Source organism: Aulonocara sp. 'chitande type north' Nkhata Bay, linkage group LG17 (genome assembly GCF_057382095.1).
Source record: "Aulonocara sp. 'chitande type north' Nkhata Bay isolate Kocher_YH1m ecotype deep benthic linkage group LG17, A_spYH_male_GT1.1, whole genome shotgun sequence".
NCBI classification, from domain to species: Eukaryota; Metazoa; Chordata; class Actinopteri; order Cichliformes; family Cichlidae; genus Aulonocara; species Aulonocara sp. 'chitande type north' Nkhata Bay.
The window spans coordinates 29,743,439-29,767,511 of NC_141360.1; the positions used below are offsets into that span (position 1 = coordinate 29,743,439).

Sequence of the window (24,073 nt, forward strand, 5' to 3'; positions counted from 1 at the left end):
CTCAACAAATTTCACCAAAACACACAAACTGTTTCTGTGAAGTCTGTCACAAAACATGCCTGTGAGCTAAATGTACAGCTGGTGTATTTCACTAGTAGGGAAGATCAGAGATTATTTTCAAAGGTCAGCAAATTAGATTTAAATTTTAAATCTTATATTTAATATCCTTGTTCATTTTGGAGTTTTAGATCTATACACAATGTTTAGCCTAATTGTGTTTTTGTAAAAGCTCTTGCAAAAACAAATCGAAGCATAGTAATTTTGTTGCTCAACGATTCCATTAAAACACAAAGCCAGGGGTGTGGGGGAACTCCAGGCCTCGAGGGCCGGTGTCCTGCAGGTTTTAGACGTATTCTTGATCCAACACAGCTGATTTAAATGGCTAAATGACCTCCTCAACATGTCTTGAAGTTCTCCAGAGGCCTGGTAATGAATTAATCATTTGATTCAGGTGTGCTAACCCAGGGTGATCTCCAGGACACCGGCCCTCGAGGCCTGTAGTTGCCCACCCCTGCACCAAGTAGTTTAGTGCAGGCAACACCGGTTGGTTTGAATTATTCTGTCAAAGTTTACAGGGATGTTTGATTGAGGACTAGTTACATCTATGGTACTGTTACCAGGTTACAACTAAAGTACCAGACATAAACTTATATTTAGGGTAATGACGCTGATTAGATTCACTCACTGGGTTGTGCCTTTCATACTTAATAGTGTGTAGGGATTGGAACTCAGCCATTTAAGCTTGCATAACATCAGCTTATATGATGTTTAAATCAGTTGGGTAAACCTACAAAGAGCAATGGATCTCTGTGTAGCAGCACAGGTCAGCTGATCACAGTGACTTATTATTATGTGACTTATTTCTAAGTAATTATTTTCCCCACCTTGCACATTTCCACCGGAACTTGGGGTTTCCCCATCGGCAACATCCCACTGTAAGCCCTAGATATAACCACATCATTTTTAGTGTAATCAACCAGCTCTTATACACAATTTCTTAATATAACAGCACAAAGGAGGAAGATCTATTAAGCAATAAGGTTTAATTACTAAATGTATAAGCTCATTAAAACACATTTGCAGGGCAAAATGCTTTGCATCATATTCAAATAACAAATATGTACCTATGGCTATTTTTCACATCAAATAACCACTTCAAGTCAAACACTGTGTGTTCTTTTCCCTACTTCCTGCATTTCTGATCATCGCCAATGACTTTTTTTGCCGGTACTTTTTCATGATGCTGATGTCACCGAAAAATGCAGGTTGTAAGCATATGGAGAACATTCGGAGCCACGCAACATGATAAAATATCATGAGGCATCTGTCGCATCTGGCTTTCATCTCAAAAGTTTAAATGTCACTGTCAGATCCTGTCACATTTTTCAGTATTCTGCAAGACAAACAAATTGATACATACTGCTGAATCTTCCCCAAAGAGCAAAACTCTGCATTCATGCACCCACTCTGCCTGCCCCCACAGGATGCCAAACGCAGTTCATTTAATAACTCGTCTGTGGTACTGTGGCGATAAATGATTTCCAACTTTAATCACATCTCTCCCCACACACCATCTTTCTGGGAAAGATTAAGGGCCATGTGTTTTATCTCAGCATGAGCTAACAAGGATGTAGTCTTCACTGTCAGTTCCAGCTTCTAGAGAGGAAAATGATGGAGTACAAGGAAAGAAATGAAGTCTTTTGATTCAGATTCAGGTCATTTTATTAATCCACAAAAGGGCAATTTGTTTGCAGCTTACCCACACAGTCCTGAATTCAGATGACAAAACATTGAAAGGACGGTTAATAATGTTTTTGTTTTCCTTCTTTATAACCTGATTTTTCAGAGTGAATAACAATCTCTCTGACTGACCCTGATTTTGAAGCAGATGTTAATGTTGCTGAGGGAGTTTTTATGTTCGATAGATAAAACACTAAACCAGCAGACCAAGATGAAATATTAAAAGACTTTCAATAAAACGAACAATAAAAATGACATAAAATCTCCTTATTAACATTTAAAAAAAAGTTCAGTTCCTTAACAAATGAATGCTCTGTTGACCCCGTTTTACATCAGACTCCGTGTTAGATGGTTCAACCATCAACTCGAGTTGGTGGTTGTTGATGGTGTTGATGCCAAAAGGTTGAATCTGTTCATCTAGACAGAACATTAAGAGATGTGTTGATGATTTTTATCTAAGCTTACTTCGACAGTCTTTTTTTTTTTTTCCTTTTGAAAATGCGCTTGTTTGCTTTCTTGGCAAGATTTGTCACTTCGGTCTCTCAACCTACAGTCAGCACACACAAATTGACCTATTTCATTCAATTTCTTCCAGGCACTTACAAGAAGTTTCCTGAAACGCTCATACTTGTCTTGCTTCTTTTGCCTTTTCTTGTTTACTGTTACCTGCATTCATAACAGAAAGCAAATTGGACCTCTGCAGAATTTACATGTTCTTAGTTAGTTTCCATTCATGGTTTTATGCAGCACAGTCTGGGGCACTATTGCATTTACAACTTATCCTGATGGAGAAAATCATACTCCATTAGCCACAACAAATAAGATTTGTTGTGCAGTAAATATACCACGAGTATAAAACAAATATATAGATATCTTTCAGTCGAATCAGGTTTTCTTGGTTGAGGAGGACAAAGAGGCCTACTACACCTGCATGGCCTATTGTTACTTAAATACCTCCCACTAATACACCCATTATTCTTAAGTACTGTTATTTCTAATATGCACTAAAAACTCCCACACACTGCATATGCTTCACCCTCCACACTGAACCCTCTTGATTCTGTTCATCACACTGCACTGTGTTTATCATAGCTGAAAGATTTTCCTACTCACACAGTATCTCATATGAATAAGTCCGACAATCTGCCTTTAAAAAATAGAATACAGACTTCTTACAATGTCCAATCACAGGACTTTTAAACATTAGCTCTACCACTTAACCAAACTCAAAAAAGAGTTCAAATTCTGAAATGACAAATAGAATGATAAAATAGAACGGGACCAATATCCTTTGTTTCCATTAAACATATAATAAGCAGTAGGAAAATGTGAAGCCTTTGTGCTGTGCCAGGGGAATAACTCCAGCTGTACAATAGGTCATTGGTCAAAAACAGTGACAAGAGAATTATTCTAGCCTTGACAGTCCTTGGATGTGTGGGTTTCCCCCCATGGAATACCACAGAAACATGAGGAGAACATGCAAACTTCACACAGAAACACACAGAAAGGCCATGGGTTCTTGCTGTGAGGAAAGAGTGATAATATTTTGCACAATGTCACTCCTAGGGAACCAAAACACCAACAGCTATGCTGGCTACGTACGTGAGGGTCAGTGCGCACAGCGCAGGCTTAGCTTCAGATGAACTAGCTGTTGCATGGCTGCTTGCCACGATCATTGGATTTTATACCCAAGCTTTTGGGTTTTTTATGTTTGAAATTCATTCGAACATTTTTGATTATCTTTGAGTTTGGGTTCTGTGTTCCTTGGATTAATTAGGTAATTCCCTTTTGTGTTTTCATTCTGTTCCTCCAGTCTTGCTCTATATTTGTATATTTATAGCAACTGGTGCCTCTGCTATTTAGGTCTGATATGCACTAGTCTATGAGAAGTTACTGTACAGCAGCATGAAATCTCCCAAAACAATAACAAATGGCCAAGCTCCTCCTTCAAGTCTCCTTAATCATTTGATTCAGGTGTGTTAACCCAGGGTGCGATTAAAACCTGCAGGACACCGGCACTCGAGGCCTGGAGTTGCCTACCCCTGCTCTACAGCGATGCTATTTGTTGTTAGCATACAGTATATGCAAGTGTCTGATTTTCTCCTGAGATGTCACATCATTTATTTATGATTGATTCAAACTTATTGATATTTATATAATCTTAAAGATTGTGTTTGCAAATTCCTTGAATATCCTCTTCTTTGCGAGACACAGCGTTTGTAGGTCACCCCATAAAAAACAACACTGGTTTTCTTGCACCACAGTCTTGTCTCAGGTGATGGCTGGAGTGGTTACACCTTGTTGACTCAGTGAAAGAGAAGTGACGGAGAGTGTGTGTGATATGATGTCTCGTTTGGGACAGGGGCAGCCTCGGTCCCCTCTGTGCACTGACTGATCACATTACTATTAGTGAAAACTATTCTGTCAGTAAGAGAAGTCATGGCCCAGCAAAGGATGGCCTTAGGGTGAAACTGGGCATCCAGTGATGGGAAGCTGTCTTCAGGGAGGATCTGAGGTGATGAGATATGAAGGGTCTTAGCTGTCCTGTTCTCTTTTTTAACTCACAAAATCTTGAATCCTTTCTAAAAAAATTACATTTTCCTACTCAAATTCTCAAAAGAATTTTTGTTGACAAGACTCGTGTGACCACATGCATGTAGAGCAGTAAACTGTCACATATGTAACAGGTGACTCTGATTAATGTCTTATCCTAATAGTTATGTTAACATATGTTTTCTGCATCATATACAACCGCTGCAGCTAAAGCTCATGATCTACAACATCATCTTCTGACACTTGCCAGCAAAGATCCCTTTCTCAATTCACATTCATGTGTCCTACATGCTGGCGTCTCCTCTTATCAAAACACTACCATCAGTCACTGGTTAGAGACAGCACATCCGTGTCTGTGTATCATCTGGACATCTGGACTTTACCAGATGTGAATTTCAGAGCAAGAGAACAAATTTAGGAACAAGGTTATGGAAATTCAATCACAATCCAGATGCTTTCTTTTACACTATTCTGCAGTGGTAACTAAGATCATTTACTCAATCAATGCAAAAATTAAAGGTAGATACCTGTATTTTACTTGAGTATTCCAATTTAGGCACCCTTATCCTCCACTGTGTTACAAGGGTAGTTTATCCCATCAGCAAAAGTCTTAAAGAAGCAGTGCTTCCAAGTGATATCTCAAGTGAAAGTTTGCAGCACCTCTTTGGAGATCAAGGCATATTTGATGGATGTGTAACCTCTGTCTAACCTTGCATAAGCTGATGCATCCAACGACATTGCCTGATCCCGCCTCGTCAGATCTCTGTTTTCATCAAAGTTACCGCTCTGTGAATCACAGATGCAGGACAACAGCACAATGTTTCCAAGCCACCATCTGATTCAGGCCACATCTTTGAAGACAAAAGAGGGGAACAAACACATCTTTAGAAGCGAAGGATGTAAGGGATCTATCAGAATCAGAGAGGGGGGAAAACAAAGGGGGACTCACTGAGAAGCGGTATGAAGAGGGGGAATATGAAAGAGATCACAGGGAACATGAAACAAACAGGGGAGACATAAAGGGAATAAAGTACACACCAGAGAAGAACCTGGCAGAGAGAGCCTGGCATAATTTGATCAAGTTGTGGAAAATTTTAGCCAGAAGCACATCATAACTTAATCAAACCATATAATCTAAGGTCCTCTATCTTTCTCTCATGAACACTTCTGGAAAGAACTTATACAGAGAGCTGCAGCATTACAGACTATACAAATTGTAGACATAAAGCATATTTTTGCTTTATGAAGCTTCTTAACTTAACTTGTGGGATATTATTTGACAGAACCAGGCTTCTTTCTAAATGTATTATTGTGTAAATTTAAGCTAAGCTACAGCTAGCAGTTGGCTAGCTTAGCTTAGCACATAAAGGTAAAATTGGAGAAACCTCTGGCTGAAGGTGAACTTCTTCTACAAATATGCAAAGTTTAAATAGCGGACAATACTTCATGTGAACATTAGCCAACTGTCAAGCTTACTGGGTACGCTTTTGTTCTAGCATGCAGTAGCTAAGAGCTTAGTATCCTGCTATACTTAAAGTTTTTTCTCCAAAAGATCAATTTGAGGCTCATTAGTGCTCACTTTGCCCCATTCAGCGATATCTGGTGTAGTGTTTGCAACAGGTGTTCTCAGAAAGATTACAATTGTACCAGATCACCAGCGATGATCAAGGTTCCCCACATTAGTCATCTTTTTGCTTTATGTACCTGATTAGCATCATCTGCTTTTTTATATATATAATTAATTCTTTTTTAGGGCACAAATTAACATTAAGGTGCTTCACAGCAGTAACTTTGGCTTGGTTTCATCAACACCAAATGCCTGATCAATTCTCTATCACTGTACACCAATAAGCCAAGCATTAAATAGTACTTGTGTAGACAGAGGAAAGGATTTTTGTTTTCTGTTAACCATATAGTTACTGTGCATTTGCATATTCTTTGTCTTTCAGCTGCTCCCTTTAGGGGTCACCACAGTGGGTTGTCTGTCTCCTGGCTATCTACCTGGCACCTTCAACTTCAACCATTTGTCCAGTATATCTACTATCCGTTCTCTGCACCTGTCCAAACCATCTCAACCCTTTCCTCCTTAACTTTGCCTTCAAACCACTCACCCTGAAATGCCTCTCTGATATACTTGCATCTAACCATGTCCCCTCCTGGTCACTCACAACAAAAACCTTAGTATTTTCAACTCCATCACCTCCAGCTCAGCCTCCTGTAGTTTTGACAGTGTCACCGTCAAATCATGAATCGTAGCAGCTCTCATTACAGCTTTTAAACCTTTTCATTACTGTGCATTTGTATAGATCGCTCATTCCTATAAAATAATAGATAAAATCCTTCTTTTGTTGTAGGTATTATAACTGTAGGTGGTCTTCTATTTTTCCAACACACAATTATTTTGTGGCATACTCAGCTGGCAGAAGCAGGTGTTTTTTTTCAGCTGCAGAGTCAACATTCAGCAGGTGCTGACACAGGTGATCCATACCCCTGTCGGTAAACACACAGACACACACAGACTCGCACTACTCCCTGAAAAAATGCAATAATAAGTAAGTTATTTATAAGTTTAAATGCATTTAAGCTTATGGGATCTCTATTTTGAACTCAGAAATACTTAAGGTCAAAGGTCCAAAAGGATTCCACTACAGAGAACTGTGTGACTGTGTAAAATGGATTTCTTACGCCCCCTGTTGGTGTAATATACATATGTATAAAAAGTCTAAAACATTTTTTAAAATGAAAAACTGTTACAGATTATTTCTATGATTTGGACATGCTTTTAGGTTGTTGTATGTTGCAGTAAACACATTATTCCACCATCACTCATGAAGTAAATTCAGATCTACTAAATATGAGTCAGTGGACTGTATATTGATTTTAGAAGGTTTTAGTGCTAACCTGTCATTCTCATTAGTCGCCTCTGAGCTTTTTTCAGAGTTTCCTGGCTTTAAAGAACAGCCCTCCAGGGGTGAAAGTACAGCAAGATTTCAGACCCATGGTTGTTGAGCCGAACAACTGAATCTTTTCTTCATGATGTTGCCGGGTGAAGCTAATGAGAAAAGCCTGTCCGTGGAGAATGTCAGACACCTTTTTTCAGACTTCCCAGTCTCCTTTGTAATCTTTAGTTGTATTGTGTTTCCTTTTCCCCATGCTTGCTTGCTGGTGTCTTACTGTTTGTCTCCATGACTTTCTTTGTTTTGCTGTCAGGTACTGCCTATTTTACTTTCATCCTTATATGTGCCTTATAGTGTCTCCCTGGTGTGCTGTGTAGTTTAGTCTTCATCTTTGTCATTGTGTGCTATCTATCTATCTTTCTTTGGATGGTTACATTTTGCTTCAGTTTAAGGTTTGGTTCTTCGTTTTTTTTAAACACAATTTTGTCTCATACCATAGACTGTATATAAAAAATGGGCGAGGATTCTACATCTTAAAATTGCATTTGTTTCTGACGGCCAACAGGGGGAATTCCATCTTCTCCTTTGCTCTTATGGTCTTACTGAATACAACATTATGTTAATCTTACTTGATGTAGTGACACCATTAGAGTTAACAAGGAGGATCAAACAGGGCACGCTATATGGTGCTGCTACATGCCACATTATACCATATGTTACCATAGTGCAACACCGTATACCATATTATTATATTTTATATATATATATATATATATATATATATATATATATATGAAAGTAACATAGCATTATAGACACATCTGAGCAAATGTCAGATATCCTATTATAGCACATTTTAGCATTATGCATACAAAGGGATCAAGGACCAACAAATAGCCTTGAGCACACATATACACACACCTGGTGCTGATTTGTCTCACAATGAAGCCGGACCAAATGATGCTACAGAAGGATCTGTCAGCAAGCCCCATCTGCACACTCCCACACAGTCACGAAAAGACTAATCAGTAATAAGTGAAGACACATGTGTGAGCACTGCAGGCTCGCGTAGGCTTGCTTGGACGTCACCACGGGGCTCCAACTGGCCAAAACGATAGCAGATGGCACCATCTTGTGGCTGTATTCTGTTACTTCCTCATATGCAAGCCATGTATGCAACCTCTCCCCCCCCCCGGAAATATATACACAGACATATATATATAAAAACACTGCAGTTTCCCAGAAATTGCACTTTCTACGTTCAAAATAAAATCGTGCTATCTAACAGTGGAATATGCAGTAAACTCAATGCACGCTAATGATGCTTCATTTATATGATATTTAATATTTAGACATGGGGCAACAGCCATTTTTACAGCACATTTTGCATAATTTATCAATACCTCCTGTATACAATCACAAAACCATGACATTAGATTTCTTTTTTTTTCTGTTTACTTACAAGTGAAAAACCAGACAGGTTTTACAAGCATACTCTTTGTACACTCAGCATACATCATCAATTATAAGTTTTCTTCATAACTTCCCCCTCTATAACATTTGTTCTATATCTCTCTCTACACCATTCTTGTTTTTTCTTTAATAATATCCGGACACAAAAATAGTATGAACCACCAACAAAACATGCAACATCCAGTGTGAGCACATTTAAATTCTCCTGCAACTACTTGAGTTGTGAAGATAGACTTCTGTGTTAGACTCTGGTAAACTTTTAGTGTTTGGTGTAAAGGGTCGGGTAAATCTGGGTCCCTAAAAACAGACAGAAGCTCTTCCCTCGGCCTATCCACTGTACAGCGATCCAAGGAGAAACAACTCCCTGTTACTTCTAAGATCACGCGACTTTTTTTTGTTTGTTTTTTGTTTAGTTTTGACTGCTAAAAGACCTATTGCTTCCCCAAACCCCAGTATAAAAAAACTATTTATTTACAAGGTTGAAGATAGAGATGGCATCTGGGTGTGTGTGTTTGTATAATTCATTGTGTGTTATGAGAAATTTTAGATAATTTAGACAGATAACATGTAAAGGAAGGGATACTGCATTAGAGCTAATGACATGCATGGACTTGGTGTGAAGATGCTACACACACACACACACACGAGCACATGGATAGAAAGTTAAGAAAAGCAACCAAAAATGCACGTTGCACCTTACGTTTGAGGTGTGAAGTCCACTGATTACAAGGTTTTCTTTAGTTGCTTTTTTTTGGTAATTCATACACTTACTGGAAAATGAAACAAATCGAAGGGGGAGGGCAAAACAAAGATAGGAATCATGACTAGGAATGTTCGATTTTCTTCCTTTGATTTATAGCTACGTGGAATTGGCGTTTTTAATGTGAGCGTGTGTTCGTGCACAAGGGCAAAAAAGTTGGTTCTCTGAGTTTCAGGCCCCTCTAAATATTGTAAACAAGCACTACATAGTGTATAAAAACCTAATTTCTCTGTACATCTGATATGTACTGTAAACAAATATAATACAACATATGAAATTGTCTCACAGGCAATAAATGAAGATTCATATAGCAATACAAAAAAATCACACGGTAAATAAAAAAACCAAACAGAAAACAACAAATCATATTAAAGCAGTAACCATTTCGTGGAGGACATGAAAACATAGCAGTGCAAAATAAACAGAAATGCTTCCTCTCAAACCAAGTGTCATATTTCTGGCAAGTCAGGGTGCAGTTATTTACGCTATATAGTAGATGTTGCATAGAAATCACTCGGATATTTCACTGAAAATGTTAAATGAACCAGCCTTCCAGTCTTTTGACACCTGTACAGGACCTGTCTCATGAAATAATGGGCATAATAGGCGTTTAATGAAGTGCGCGTGGAGGTGGGACGAAACATCATCATGCTACTGTTACAGCATCGCGTCTTAGGATCGTAACTCTGGGTAGTTCCTGGTCTATAGTTTCTCACTTTCCCAGTGAAAAAATAATAATTTAGCAGGATGATGATGTTAGTTTTACATTCTAAGCAGAAAAAGTGCAAAATACTACAAAAGCGAGTGTCGTCGAGTTGACTGCCCTTACGAACGAAAGCAAGACTGATGCAAGACTTCTAATGTGCTCCAATCTTACAAGGAAAAAGAGGAAATGCTTAACTCTCATATAGTAAACGTCTCACATTCTAAGGGGCAGCATCATGAATAAATAAAACCTCTATGCCACAATCATCAAGACTTGATTGTCTGTGATAAAGATATCTATATATATCTATATATCTATATCTATATATGTAGAATAATGTCCAGCTATGACACTTCACTATATACAAAGTGAACCTTGGAGGTGTTTTTTTTTTGTTTTTTTTTTTGTTGAACATGTGGCACTCCATACCAAATAGATAGACTCATGCGCACAACATGTAATGTCCAATTTGATATATATTAATATTGATGCTATATCAAACAATAGTCATCATTGGATAACATCAGGGAAAAATCAGATTAAAAGGGTAGGGAACAAGTAGTTTTTGTTAATAAAGTCAAAAACATGCTTGCAATATTTTTTTTTGTATTGAACTGGAATGCTAGGTAGTGTATTATAAAATATACTTCCTTCCCAGAATAGATTGTTAAAGTACTTAAATAATTGAGGCGAAGACAAATCATAGAACTCTACGCTAATATCATAATACAAAAATAAATAAGAGGTCTCTATAGCAGAGTCTTTACTATTTCATTCCCAAAACGCTTTGTAAATCAATACATCAATGAGCATTTAAAGAACATTTAATGGATAACACGTCAAAATAAATCAATTCGAATCTATAAGTGTGTCCATTCCCTGTATCTATTAGATTTGAAGTTCTGTGTGAATGACTGTGTGCAATGTCGTGAGCATGTGTGTGTGTATGTGAGATAAAGTGTGTAATACCTGGTTGATTCTGCACTTGACCTCTGAACTCAGCACCTGTGTTCTTCTTCTAAGTCCTGGCTACACTGCTGTACACTGTATGTCCTGTAAACATGTGTTTATTCCCTGTAAACACATAATGGTTTCCTCAAAGTTTTTCACATAATCAGAGCAGATATCATCATTTGCTGAAAGCATTTTTCCAAATAGCAAGCTATGCGAGCCCTGAAACAAAGGTTGAAGAAAAAAATCCCCCCTCTTCCCGTGCCCAGACCTTCCAGAAGACTGAATCAGCGTTCCAGATGTGGAACCCAGATGTCAGAAACCTGTTTTCCGCTTAAGCTTATTTCTTTTAGATTGAGTCCCCTCCTATGAGTGGATCTGGGCAGTGCTGGCAAGCAGCTTGTGCCAGCTCACCACTCGCTTGCGTAAATCAACTTTATCCAGCCACACGTAGGCCTCGCCTATTAAGGTCTTCTTCACAAATTTGCCACCGTTGGACACCAGGAATAGCTGGAAAGAACAAAAAGCAGCAGTTTTGTGCGTGCTTAATGGGATGCTAACGTGGCATGTGACTGTGAACATACACTTTGTGTGGATTACCTGTAGCGCGTGTCCGGTGGGGTTCATGCAGAAGCGGAAGGTCTCATTAAAGGACGGCTCACGGTCGTGGCGACAAACCCTGGTCTTCTTCTTGATGATCCTTTTCTGGGTGGCGATATTCACCACGTAGAGCTTCACATAAAGATCTGTGGACAGAAACAAAGCAAAACAAAACAAAGTATGCGATTTCTCTGAGTGTGACTTCTGACATCTGCAGGAAAATGTCTTCCTATAATCATTTGTTTTAGGTATTTTTTAAAAGGTTTATTTAGTTCCGTCCTATTTTTCCACTTAGGATTAGGGATTAAGAACATATATCTTTAATAACTTTTTATTAGTGCAATAAAAATGTGCCTTTTTTTTTCAGTTTCAAGCTTGTAAATAAACGCTTGATCCTTTCCTTCTGTATCATATTTCAGGATTTAAGCAGATATCTTTTAAATAATTTCCTGTTTTCCTCTGACAGTTGTTTCTTGCAACCTGCTTTTAGTTTCACTTCCCTGCTTTCTCGTTACCCTCCTGTGTCCACTTCCCTGATTACCCCTTTGTGTACTAATAGCCATGCCTTCCCTTTATTTTTGCCTCAGCATCTGCTCTCTTTCACAGTGTGGTTCACTTGCATATTTCTGTGATTACTTTGGATTCCCGATGGTTTGTTTTGGACTTTGTGTTCTCTGTATCAGTGCAATAAGATGGCTTTTGTTGCTTCAATCTGCCTTTTTGAGTGTGACTCCCAATTCTTCGAATCCTGACACTGGGTGTCTATAGCGAACACAGCTGCACTGAAAACGATACTTTTATATAACATATAAATAGTTTATATAACTGTCATAACTATAAAGTGTTACCATTATGAAACACCGAGCAAGATTCTGTACTGCAGAGTGACAGTGTATTCTCAGCTGAAATAAAGCCTTTTGTGCAGGTCCCATCTGGTAGCAAATGCAAATCAAGCAAGTGGCCGGCAGCTTGGGTATTAAGGAAGTAAATACTACAAGCAGAGGCAGTGTGGGCAACAATCTGCATTATATCAGCAGAAAGATTCATGTAATTGTGCTATATAACTCCCAACGCATTTATCCAATGTGTCTAAATAATAATGCACAGAGCAATCTTTAAAGGCTAAATAGCATACGATTGTACTCTAATGAAGCTATTTGTATTTTTTTAACACTTTAATTAATTTTCAATTAAAGGGAGTTACATACTGTAATGTATGCTACTACTCGAACTACACAGTTTCTGTCAAATATAACTCATAAATGGCACATCCCACATCTTATTTGCCCAGGCTTATGTGTCATTAGTGAGCCTTTACAGTCTCTTTTTTAGCCTTACACATATACAGTACATATTACTTAAGGGTTAAATGCTCTACGTGGGCTGGGAAACACTTTATTGCAACACCAGTTGTTCTACTGCTATAAAACTGGCAAACATTTGAAGGGAAGCTAGATGCCAGAACACATATTTGTGTGGGCTTCCCAGCTGTTAAATGCGATATAAATTATGCGTATCATGGAAACTCTCTGTAAATATACTTTTTCCTCTCTTTCACCTTCCTCTTCCTAAAACACGATTCTTGACAGAATAGATGACAATAAGTGATATGTCACAACAGCTTGCTCAGTTGGTGTACTTTAGCTTGGCATTGGTTCGGTCATGTGCATAGATCAGGTATTTTCAGTTACCAGGCAGGTGATCTGGAGTCTTGAACTTGTAGGTGATGTTACGACACTGAAGAATCTCAAGGACCAGGTGTTCACCTTCCGTCTTCATTTCCTTCTTCAAAGCGATCTTTATCTCTCCCATTACCTGAGTCTTACCTAAATGCATACACACATGAAGCTAAATATGCACTAGTCAAGTTAACCTTATTTATATGGCACATTTTAAAACAACAGAGGTGCTTTCCAGGCACCTTCTAAATGGGTAAAAAAGAAAAAAGTCAAATAAAAGAGCAATAGGATGTATTTACAGTGAACTTCAGCAAACTATTAGACCTCAAGTTAAAAGCTACTGAAAATAGGAAGGGCTTTAGAGCTAATTTAAGAAAATAAGGATGGGTATAAGCTCGATTATTACAATTATTTTAAATGTGGCATCTTTCAAAGTGGACGTACTCTACAGAGCACAAAGTGTGTGAATGCGATGACTAATATCTGACATGGTCTGCGAGCAATCACATTTATTGATTTAACAAGGACAAGGAGAAGTTATGATGAGCCTTGCCTGGCCTCTAGTTGCCTTGGCAACTGAATGGAAGTGGCAGTTGTGAAAGCTGGGTCAACAAGTCCCTGGCAAATGTAGGCTGTGTGTAAGTGCACTTTTATTACCCATGTTGTGGGGACATAAATCTGTTTACACAGTTACATTGTGGGGAAGCAGCTCCTTTCTCAGGACAATAACATAAATCTTTACAATTTAGGATGAAGTCTGGGGTTTAAGGTTGACTATATAGTCATATACAGGCAGGGATTTGGTTAAATCAGTGGATGTAATGTCTTCTGAAGTGATGAAAAGTGAGAAATCCAGTGGCACAAAAAGACAGAGCGCAGATGGTGAAACGATAAAAAGATAAAATAAGTCCATTTAAAATTACAGTGTCATAATTACAGTGTGGTATGTCGTAAGCCAAATTACAACATAAGAAGGAGTAAGAAATCATATAATAGACCAATAGAGCTGACTTAAAATTGGATGAGTAACTATTGTGAGCAGTTATAAAATATATACACTCCCCAGCAACTTTGTTAGGTACACCTGTTCAGCTGCTCGCTCATATAAATATCTAATTAGCCAATCACATGGCATCAACTCAGTGCATTTAGCCACATGGCAAACATGGTAAAGGGCAACCCACTGAAGTTGAAACTGAGCATCAAGAATGGAGAAGAAAGGGGATTTATGTGTCTCTGAATGTGGCGTTGTTGGTGCCAGACAGTCTGGTCTGAGTAGTTTAGATCTACTGGGATTTTCAAACACAAACATCTCTAGGATTTATAGAAAATGGCCAGAAAAGGACAAAAATATCCAGTGAGCAGCAATTCTTTGGGAAAAAAAGCTTGTTGATTCCAGAGTTCAGAGGACAATAACCAGACTGCTTTAAGGTGATAGTTAGGGCACCAATAACTCAAACAACGACTTGTGACAACCAAGGTATGCAGAAGAGCATCTTCTCCAAGGTTGGACGTTTGTGTGAAAGCACAAAACATCCAACCTTGAAGGAGATGGGTTACAGCATCAGAAGACCACACCGACTGCCACTCAGCTGCCTGCTAAGAACCGGAAACTGAGGCTACAATTTGCACACAATTGGACAAAAGATTGGAAAAATATTGCCTTATTTGACTGGTGTGTCTTGATATCTGGCGCAACATTTAGACCGCAGGGTCAGAATCAAGATAAAAGTATCGATGTAGTGTGTGCTTATATCAATGGTTCAGGCTGATGTGGTGAAATGGCATAGGGCACTTTTCTTGATACCGTTTGAGCCCATTTAATACCAGGTGAGTCTTATTTAAATGCTACCTGTCAGTAGCTGCCTACCATGTCCAACCCCTTTATGGCACATAACATCAAGGGACTAGTTTAAATGTTGGTCATGCAAACTTTAGGAGCCATTTGCTAATTGCACTCTTAGATAATCATGTCATGAATGTTGTAATGAATACACCAAAAACACACACAAAAAACATTTACTGTATAACAGATACATGCCCAACCTTCAGTGTCACTGTGTCCCAGTGATGATTTTATCACATCTGTGCCATTTGGGATCTTTCCACTGAGGAAGAGAAAAAAATATATAAATTATTTAAGTGCATAGCATATTACAATGTAGTACAGTATATCTTTAGTACAGCGAGGAATAGTTAAGCAAATTAACATGTTTAAAATGCTAAAATGCCGCTCTTTGTGGGATAAATAAATTGACTCACAATCGGGGCACTTGGAAGATAGCACTGTCCACCTCGTTTGCCTCTGCTTCCTCGTCCAGTAGGCTGTAGGCGCTGCCGCTCAAGCCACTATCTAACGAGGCTGCTGTGACCGGGGCATCTCCTGATTTGTAGGTTGACCGAGCTGTGCATAGATATCACCACACCCATCACGACAAAGACAAAGAAAGAAAAATTGCCCCTTCCCCTCCTCGGTTGGTTCCAATAATTAAAAAAAGAAAAAAAAAACATGGGCCAGGTAGCATTACTTATTTGCAGCAGTGGAAATCTGCTATAAAACTTGAAAAGTTTTTGCTAAAGTCAAAGAGAAAGCTACTTTAAAGCACACAGGACTGGATCGCAATGAATAGCACACAAACACTGAAAGCACATGGACAGACATCTTTCTCTCGGCAAAGACAAGACAGTAAAAAGTCACATTTAAAATTTAAAACTTAAAACGCACACATAGAACCAGAGCGATATCACATGTATATGTTTATGCAGACTAAACAAGAGACACGAAGACTCCACTGACATCGTTAGTCGTCTACATGAAATAAGAATCGCGTTCCGATTCCTCAAGTTTAAGTGAAACTGCCTCAGTGTGCTTCAGTTTCATATTTTCGGGACTTTAAAGAATGTTTACGACTGTCTCTTTATAATCTTTTTAACTGTTTAATGCAGGATATTTTAGATGATTTTCAATGTTTTAGCTTTTTTGCTCTCAAACTGCTGATCAGGCAGTGTGATAAGAGTATGAATGAAGTAAGATGCGTGGATGCGGTGCACGAGAGGATCCATGCCGACACGTTTTTCTTTCAAGCCACTCGACACGGCATCAATGCCGGATTGCGAAAAAGCTCACTAATAACAGTTTAATGATGCAGCAGATGTGGCAGTGGCAAAGTGTTAACATTCAATGACTCATCTCACAGTTTTGGATATTGACTTCCTGGTATTAGTGAACTGTGTCGGTGGCCTTCAAGAAAAGTGTGTGCCGTGTGTGCATGAATCTGTGGTGATGTGGCTGAGTGCAACTTTCTCTCTATCTTCCTGTCTCTTTTATGAATATTCCCCTCTTTCTTTCTGCAGGTGTGCGTTAGTAGTACTGCATCCTCTCTTTCTCTCACTCTCTCTTTCTCTCCTTGCTCCATCTGTGCTTCAGTCACACGACAGAGAGGAGACTCTTGGGCAAACTCTCACCTCCGGTGCTCTGCGGCCTCTCTTCTGACACGGCTTTCCTGAGGGTCAGGTGTCTGCCGTCTGCTCTGCTCCCTTTGGCCGACACAATCGATGGCAGGGCAGGCAGCCAGTCAGACTGGGCTCTCTGAATGGTGAGCACGCCCACTACGCTGTGTCTCTGGTGCCTCAGTGAGAGGCGGCCTCTTTGGCCTGGATGAGTTTAGTTTCACAGGCACGATGTCAAGGGGTCAACGCCGGGAAACAAAGGTCATGGTGTTGGAATTCAAATTAGAAGGAGGGAGGAGCGAGATGGAGATTCAGAGAGCGGTTTATCTTCATCATGGCAACCAGCTTGACTGTCAATCACATGCAGCCACAGTGTGCAGTGCCCCTCCCACATCACTATTGGGTGGGGCGTGCAGCATCTACTGAGGTGCATCGTGGGTCCGGTAGTTGTTTAAACAGAAAAAAAAGGGTTGGGAGGGTGGGTGTAGCGGACTGCATGCACAGCCATCTCGGTGGAGGAGCTTCAGAAAAGCTGGTCGTTGTTTGTTAACAAAAAAGGAAATTATACAGAACTCAAAAAATAAAAATAAATAATAATAATAATAAAATCAAAGTAAAAATCCAAATAGGTAAATGATATAAGGGAGGGGACTGCAACTGTCTTCGGTTTTAAAGTCGGATCAGTTAAATGAAATGATTTAAGTTCTAGCAGGCAGCAAAAGTCATTTTCTGAATTCTGAAGAATTATTTTCCTGATGAACTGTCCTCTGTTACGAAACTGTTTTATCAGTAATCTTTCATCATTAGAGCGAGCTGCTCTGACATTATCGCCAAGCTCGTTTGAACATCTTGTGCAAATCTGCTTTTTTCTGTTTCATTTATTTACTACTGTTTACACTGTCATCTTAAAATTAAAAGCTAATGTCAGTCAAAACGAAAGCTAATATTTAAGTTTAACTCCATTAAAGTACATTTAAGCCTCTTTATTACATATTTTTTAACACTAATAGGATTTTAAATAGTTAGAACTGGATACTTATTAGCTAGCATTATGCGTATTTGGAAGGAGGTCAAAATAAGTAAGGGTCAAAGACAGTGTGCTACCTTACAGGTGAGGTGCTGGCTGCTGACACTTGTGAATACATACAGAAGAGAAGCCATGAAAGGTTGACACACTGTGGATACAATGCTGAAGAGAACCAGAGAGTGTGAGGAGTGAGGGGAAACTAAGTAAGGAAAAGGAAATAAAGGAACGGGAAAAAAAAAAAACTCAACAAAAGGTAGAACAGATGAGTGCGAGGAGGCCATGCTGCGTAGGCTTTATTTGCGTCTTGGTTTACTTGGTTGGAGGCGTTGTGGCGGCTGCTGCTGTGACTGCTGTTGGGCATCGCCCGTTGCTACGGCAGCGCCTCCTCTGCTTCCATTGAGGCTTTCCTGATGGTGCTGTCGTGCTGCGCTTTTGCTGGAGCGTGAAGCGCCGTGTGAGCGAGAGTGTTGGCTGTGTCCGTGGCTGTGGCTTTGGCTCTGGCCCTCGGACGGGGAAGGCTTCGATGTGCCAGGGCTACTGTGAGATTTCTCGATAGAGGGCACCTGTGTGTCTAAAACAACCAGATTCACCAAATTACCAAAAAAAAGGCTACCTTTTGCTTTTCTTAGTGGTTGTCACCTGTTGCGCACCACTCACAACGAGCTGAGTTGCTGGCTAGTGAGATACTGAATCTAGCCAGTGTGTCTTATAGTCTATCGTGCTCATTAAATTTGATGTTACTTTGAGGTTATTTTTTAACTAGCATTCAAAGCCTTCCACGGCCATGTTGCCCTCTGTGTTAGGAGAAAGATAGAGGGAAGCTAAGGCAAGGCCTCTAAGCAGGGTGACATCATGGCAACCAAGAAAACAGACCACGAGAAAGCAAAAAGCATGAAGCGAAAGCTAGAATGGGTGCAAAAATGACTAGAGGAAGGTGGCGGTAATAAAGGAGACAAGACTGTAAAGAGAAAATGGACAGAGGTAGAGGTAGAAATAGAGAGAGCAGTGACAGGAAGAAAGCAAAAAAGAGAAAGAAAGGGATAAAGAAGAACAGACTACAGAGACGAGGAAACAGCAGAGAAGCAGCAGAGTGTTGTTAGGGGAAGATGGTGATTAATTCGAGGTGAGGGGAATACATCGTGTCCTACCCTTGGCCGGATCTGGAAAGATCCCATGGCTTCGACTCTTGATGACAGATGATTTTGGGGAATCCTGATTATCATGCGAGGAACCAGTGGTTTTAGGGGAGGAGTGCTGTGAGGAGGGTTTAGAAGAACTGTGACGACCCTGGCCTGAGTGCGAGCGTCTGTGGTGGTCCCCCTCGCTCTGCTCCTTGAGAGGGAGCCACCGCGGGATGTTGTCCAGCTGGGCAGTGTTGGACAGATCAATAAGCACCTACAAGCAAATAGAAAAGTTTTTAAAAGTTATAGAAAACCTTTATGGATTCATATATGTATAAAATATAATATCAAAGGAGCTTACCTCCCCCAAGAAATCATTAGAGGAGCCCTTGTCATAGTCCCACACGCTCACCTCCAAAGTCTTCTTCTTAAGCTAAAAAGTACACACAGTTGAAGAGTTCATAAAAAAGTTTCAAGTTTCAAGCTAAAGTTAAAGCAGTTTCACGCCTTCAAGCAGCCGAAAAACGAATAGAAACGGCGACAGAAGTTGGCAGTTTTGCTGTGATTGATACAGGCTCACTGAATCTAAAATGGGATCTAAACAGATATAATAAATCTCAGCGATACATCCATCTGCTCCGCTGAAAACCAGTGGCAACGATGACAGGTTGGCACAGAAGCAGTAAAAAAAAAAGCAATATATTGTGCTGCAGTTTTTTGTTATTTTCAATCTGGAAATTAATCAGTTGAGGGCTTTCTTATTTGTCCATTCATATATGAACTATTACAGAGTTATAGAAAAATGCCATTAAAAAAAAACAGCGTAAGATAACAATAACATTTTTGAGTGTCTGAGCTCATAGTGTCGGTTCACATGTTGCTTGAGTCTATAGCTATACTAGTGGTTTTGTTACTCTGTAATTTGGCAGGGCATGCTAACAAGCTCATGATGAAGACACCTCCAGCTTATGATGTTATCATGCTGATGCAATTGTGTTTGCTTAGAAAAAACCCTAAAACATTTAAACAAAGCAAAATATTAGCATTAAGACAGTAATATCAATACCATGCGTGAATAATAGACTGTATATAAAAGAGGCACCGCCACCCAACCATTTAGAGTATAAAGAGCAGCATGTAAGGAAGCAATATATGTTGATTGTATTTTCTTTCTAATTATATCTGGATGTGAGAGTAAAGAGCAAAGTTATCAGCTAATGTTAGCAAGCTTGGTTAGCAGGTTGCATACAGTTAAAAAAAATGGTACAGATACTGTATATGTGCACTGCAAAGACACAGAATCAAAGCTGGGAGACAAAAGTTTTGGAAACATTGTTGGTATGATTAATCCCAATTACACAAAGTGAGTCATATTACTGTATTTGTCAGATAATTAAATTAATAATTCTCCAAAAAGCACCAACACCACAGTACAGTGAGGCCCAGCTCAGTGGCTCAAACTAGGCTCAAACTGTTTTAGTGTAATCAAGTGTCTCTGACCACACAGTACCTGTTCCAGGTGGATGTTCTTATAGATGACAGTTTGGTTCCACTCAGGGTTGATAGTCTTGCCTGCGTGTTTGGTCTTCCTCTTGTTTTCAGCACTGGGGGGAACACATCACAGCAACACACACTTGGTCAACGACATGTATGCAAATAACATGCGTGTCAGTGAACCTACGCATTGCAGGGAGCAGAAGATACTGGAGTAGGGCACAATGTCACAGTAGAGGGAAAAGAATGAATGTGATGCACATTGTTTGGATGGTAACAATGTATGGGCCTATGTGCATGGATAGCAGGGTATGATGTCAGGGTGTGCTGCAAAAAAGTCCATTTCAATGCCCATCAAGTCATTTAGTTTCACAGAATTTTTATGCATTGAAAGAACAAATGTTTCAGGTCTCCAGTAAGAAGAAAAGCACCAATAGTCCCAATGACAAAAACAAATGTAATGACCGTATACCAAATGTTTTTTTTTTTACCTATTCTGAGTTAAGATATTTCACATGAAAAAGTTATGCTGGGCATCAATAAATGACTTGTTGACATGGATATTTTTGCAGTGTGTAGGGTTTGAGTTCAGACTGTAGCATATGAGTAAGTTTGGAAGAGTTAGGTTGGAAAAGACAGGGACAATCTACTCTATACTGGACAACAATGGTATGAATTGGCCGTAGGGCAAAATAATAGTGTACACTGGATGTGGATGCAGGGCACTGAGGGTACATTATGATGTCAGGGCACAATGTAGGATATTACTGAGGGATTTTAATAACAAAACAGGGTCAAAATCTAGGGTATTGGGGCCGATGTTAGGGTTTCAAATTACGATGGTTAGAAAGGAAAAACAGACCATCTACCAGAAAAAGACAACAGTTAACTCTGAAAACAACACAGGGGACTACTAGTTTATATGTAGTAAGGAAAACAGATGGTAAAATAATAATATCTGGGGCATCCAAAGAGAGTATCATGAAATAATGGATACTAAGGGAAATATATTCAGGTTGAAGGGAGTTAGTAGGACTGAACTAAGTGACTTTTATCAATAAACTTCCAGAGAGAAATTAACCTTGCTCTTTTTTTGCCTTAACCAAAGTGACAACTAATTATCAACCAAAACAGAACCAAAGTGCCAAAGTGGGCAAGTCACATACCTGGCATTCTGGACAACCATGACCTGACTGAGGGGGTCCAGCATGCATTAAATATAGAGAACAACATACAGAAACAATAGTCAGAGGGAGGGTGGGGGGCGGGTCAAAAAGTGTCTGTGGACTGTGAGGGGAGATTGAGTCTACACTTAGCTTAGGTTTAGCGTGTGATTTGTCAAGTGTGCCTTTTAGAAAGGGGCATGAACAGGAAGCTGCGGTCTGCTGCAGTGGTGGATAGAAATTTTGCTATAGTGTGTACATGACTGCATGTATGTGTGCTGAGAGGACTCCCAGGTCACGTGACAGATCTTGTGGCAACCGGAGTGGAGATCTGTCACTCATGAGCCAGATCGCGCAGTCTGATTTATTTCTTAAAGTTTCTGCTGCAAGAGCTGAAGGCTCAACATTTGTTTTACGTAAAACAAAATAAAACCCACTGTTTTTTTTCTGGCTTCTCAGTATTGAGACGCTGTCCCACGTAGTTGCCAGAAGACCTGCGATGCAACTGAAAAGCCTCTCTATGGATTGCAGCTGGCATTGATAGCTGTGAGATTCCATGTATACACACACAGGGTATACACGAGTATGTGCACACATGCCTTTAAGTGTGCATGTTTCCATAACCACTTTAAAGTGGCCGTAGGGCTTGTGGCTGCCATTCTCTCAGTTTCTTTAGCATAGCCCCAAACCCGTTCATAACTCACAGTGGCATCGGTGCATGAGTCAACCCGAAGGCGTGTGAGAGTGGCAGCTAAAAACCCCACAGCTATACAGTATATTATTACTTTTATCTGAAATGATCCCTGGAAAAAAACAAAAAACACTCTCTCGAGGGACCTCATCTCATGCCGAAGAGAAGGTGGGAGAGTCAATTGCATTACAGTGCAATCACAGCGGGAAAGGGAGCAGTAGACTTAAGCAGGAGTCTGGATTGTATTGCAAGTAAATATGAGAGCTATTGATTTTGACTGCACTCACACCTACAGTGGAACACACATCAACAGGGGCAACTCAAGTGCCTCATTATATTTACATAATGTTTATGCCATTCGGGAGCAAAAGAAATGGGCTGCTGAGTTTTGGACTTATACTATGTCAAAATAAAAGACGACCTTATGCATAGTAGCACATAGGCGTTATGGAGTTCATATCAGAAACATCCATGTGTTGCACATTGAATGATGTCATGATAAGCCAAAATCAATTGTACATCGATTTTAAAATGAATGGAAACTAAGTTACTGCTTAACAGACTGGCTGTCTGTGTAGCCTAGATGGGAAAAAAGATCTTAGCTAGAATGCTGCTACTGCTTCTGAAAATCTGTATACTTAATTACTTGTTCTAGCTCTGAAATCCTTAACATGTGCTTTCAGTCTAAACACTACTAACTCACCCTCTCCCTGGCAGGAGATACACTTTAACGAATGGATCGGAGTAGCCATTGTTATCCCGCGGGGCAAGGTTTCTGGCCTGCAGGACGTGAACTATCAAGTTGCCAAGCTGCTTGTCATAGTGGATTTGAAGCTGCAAAAAGAAACACAACTGAATTACAATAGATTCGGCTGCATTTTAGTCTTGCATCTATCTAATTTTAGCAAAAATAACATCCATCTACTCAGATTCTATACTCTTAGAATTAAATCTACACAGATTACAGATTTACAGTAATAGTTTTGTGTCACAAACCTGTATCTCTCCAGATACAGGGTGGGGTTGGCTCTTTGTTCCCTCTGCAATCTGTAAAAGATGAAAACAACATGGTGAAACAGACAAAAGTGTAGGTGGAACTTTTGTGTGTACTGGTAGCTGATTATAAGGTGGTGTACAGTACTTTATGCTGCACTTTAGGCTAAACTGTGAAGTCTCCAAATCATAGAATCTGTGCATCTGTTTCAGGGATCCCTTCAGATAATTGACATCCTTTAAAAAAGACATATACTGTTACCTAATTTTAACTAATAAATAATTATATTATACACATCTTAAATTCATATTGAGTTAGAGGTAGATATATCTCTTATGAAATCAAAGACAACTACTAGCAAACGTTAAAACAAAGTTTAGAAGAGCTCTTCAGAAACTCTCTGCAGACAGAGGCATAGCTTCAAAATAAACTTTCCCAGAAACTCAATATTGCAATCTTAATGGTGCTTACAGTGCAGCCAGGACTGCTATAGTCAAAAGAAGACCATGTACTTCCATCTCCATGGATTTACATGAGTAGAGCAAGCATCAATATCAAAGGTTGTGACACAGAGTCAGAAACAGCAAAGGAGAAAAGGAGGAGCTGGGGCGAAGGTTGGTTGCAAAGCAGCTTGCAGCTTTGCAGCAACTGTGGGTAAGCTAAAAAAGCCTGTGTGAATAGCATGTTCTACGGTATCTGTGGATTGTGGCTGGGGTTGACATGTTTTGTTTGCTTGGCTGCCTAAAACGTAAAGAATGTGATTGATAGCGTGCC

At 39.6% G+C, this 24,073-nt stretch overlaps 1 protein-coding gene across 11 annotated transcripts in view; it reads right to left on the minus strand.

Moving 5' to 3' along the window:
• Positions 1-8,506: 8,506 nt before the first annotated feature.
• Positions 8,507-24,073, minus strand: part of pcloa (piccolo presynaptic cytomatrix protein a) — a 70,051-nt gene continuing 54,484 nt past the window's right edge. For 4 of the 11 annotated variants that reach the window (XM_086268301.1, XM_086268297.1, XM_086268295.1 and 1 more), the window contains 13 exons: positions 23,302-23,352; positions 23,009-23,139; positions 21,618-21,644; positions 20,468-20,561; positions 19,319-19,390; positions 18,985-19,231; positions 18,150-18,407; positions 16,825-17,013; positions 15,622-15,763; positions 15,406-15,467; positions 13,372-13,506; positions 11,681-11,826; positions 8,507-11,590 (listed from right to left, as the gene is read on the minus strand). In XM_086268301.1, coding sequence (XP_086124427.1) covers positions 11,447-11,590; positions 11,681-11,826; positions 13,372-13,506; positions 15,406-15,467; positions 15,622-15,763; positions 16,825-17,013; positions 18,150-18,407; positions 18,985-19,231; positions 19,319-19,390; positions 20,468-20,561; positions 21,618-21,644; positions 23,009-23,139; positions 23,302-23,352 — 1,698 coding nt within the window. In that variant the 3' untranslated portion in view covers positions 8,507-11,446. Of the gene's footprint in view, positions 11,591-11,680; positions 11,827-13,371; positions 13,507-15,405; positions 15,468-15,621; positions 15,764-16,824; positions 17,014-18,149; positions 18,631-18,984; positions 19,232-19,318; positions 19,391-20,467; positions 20,562-21,617; positions 21,645-23,008; positions 23,140-23,301; positions 23,353-24,073 lie in introns of those variants that run through there. The other 7 variants (XM_086268305.1, XM_086268296.1, XM_086268299.1 and 4 more) reach the window with 5 other exon arrangements.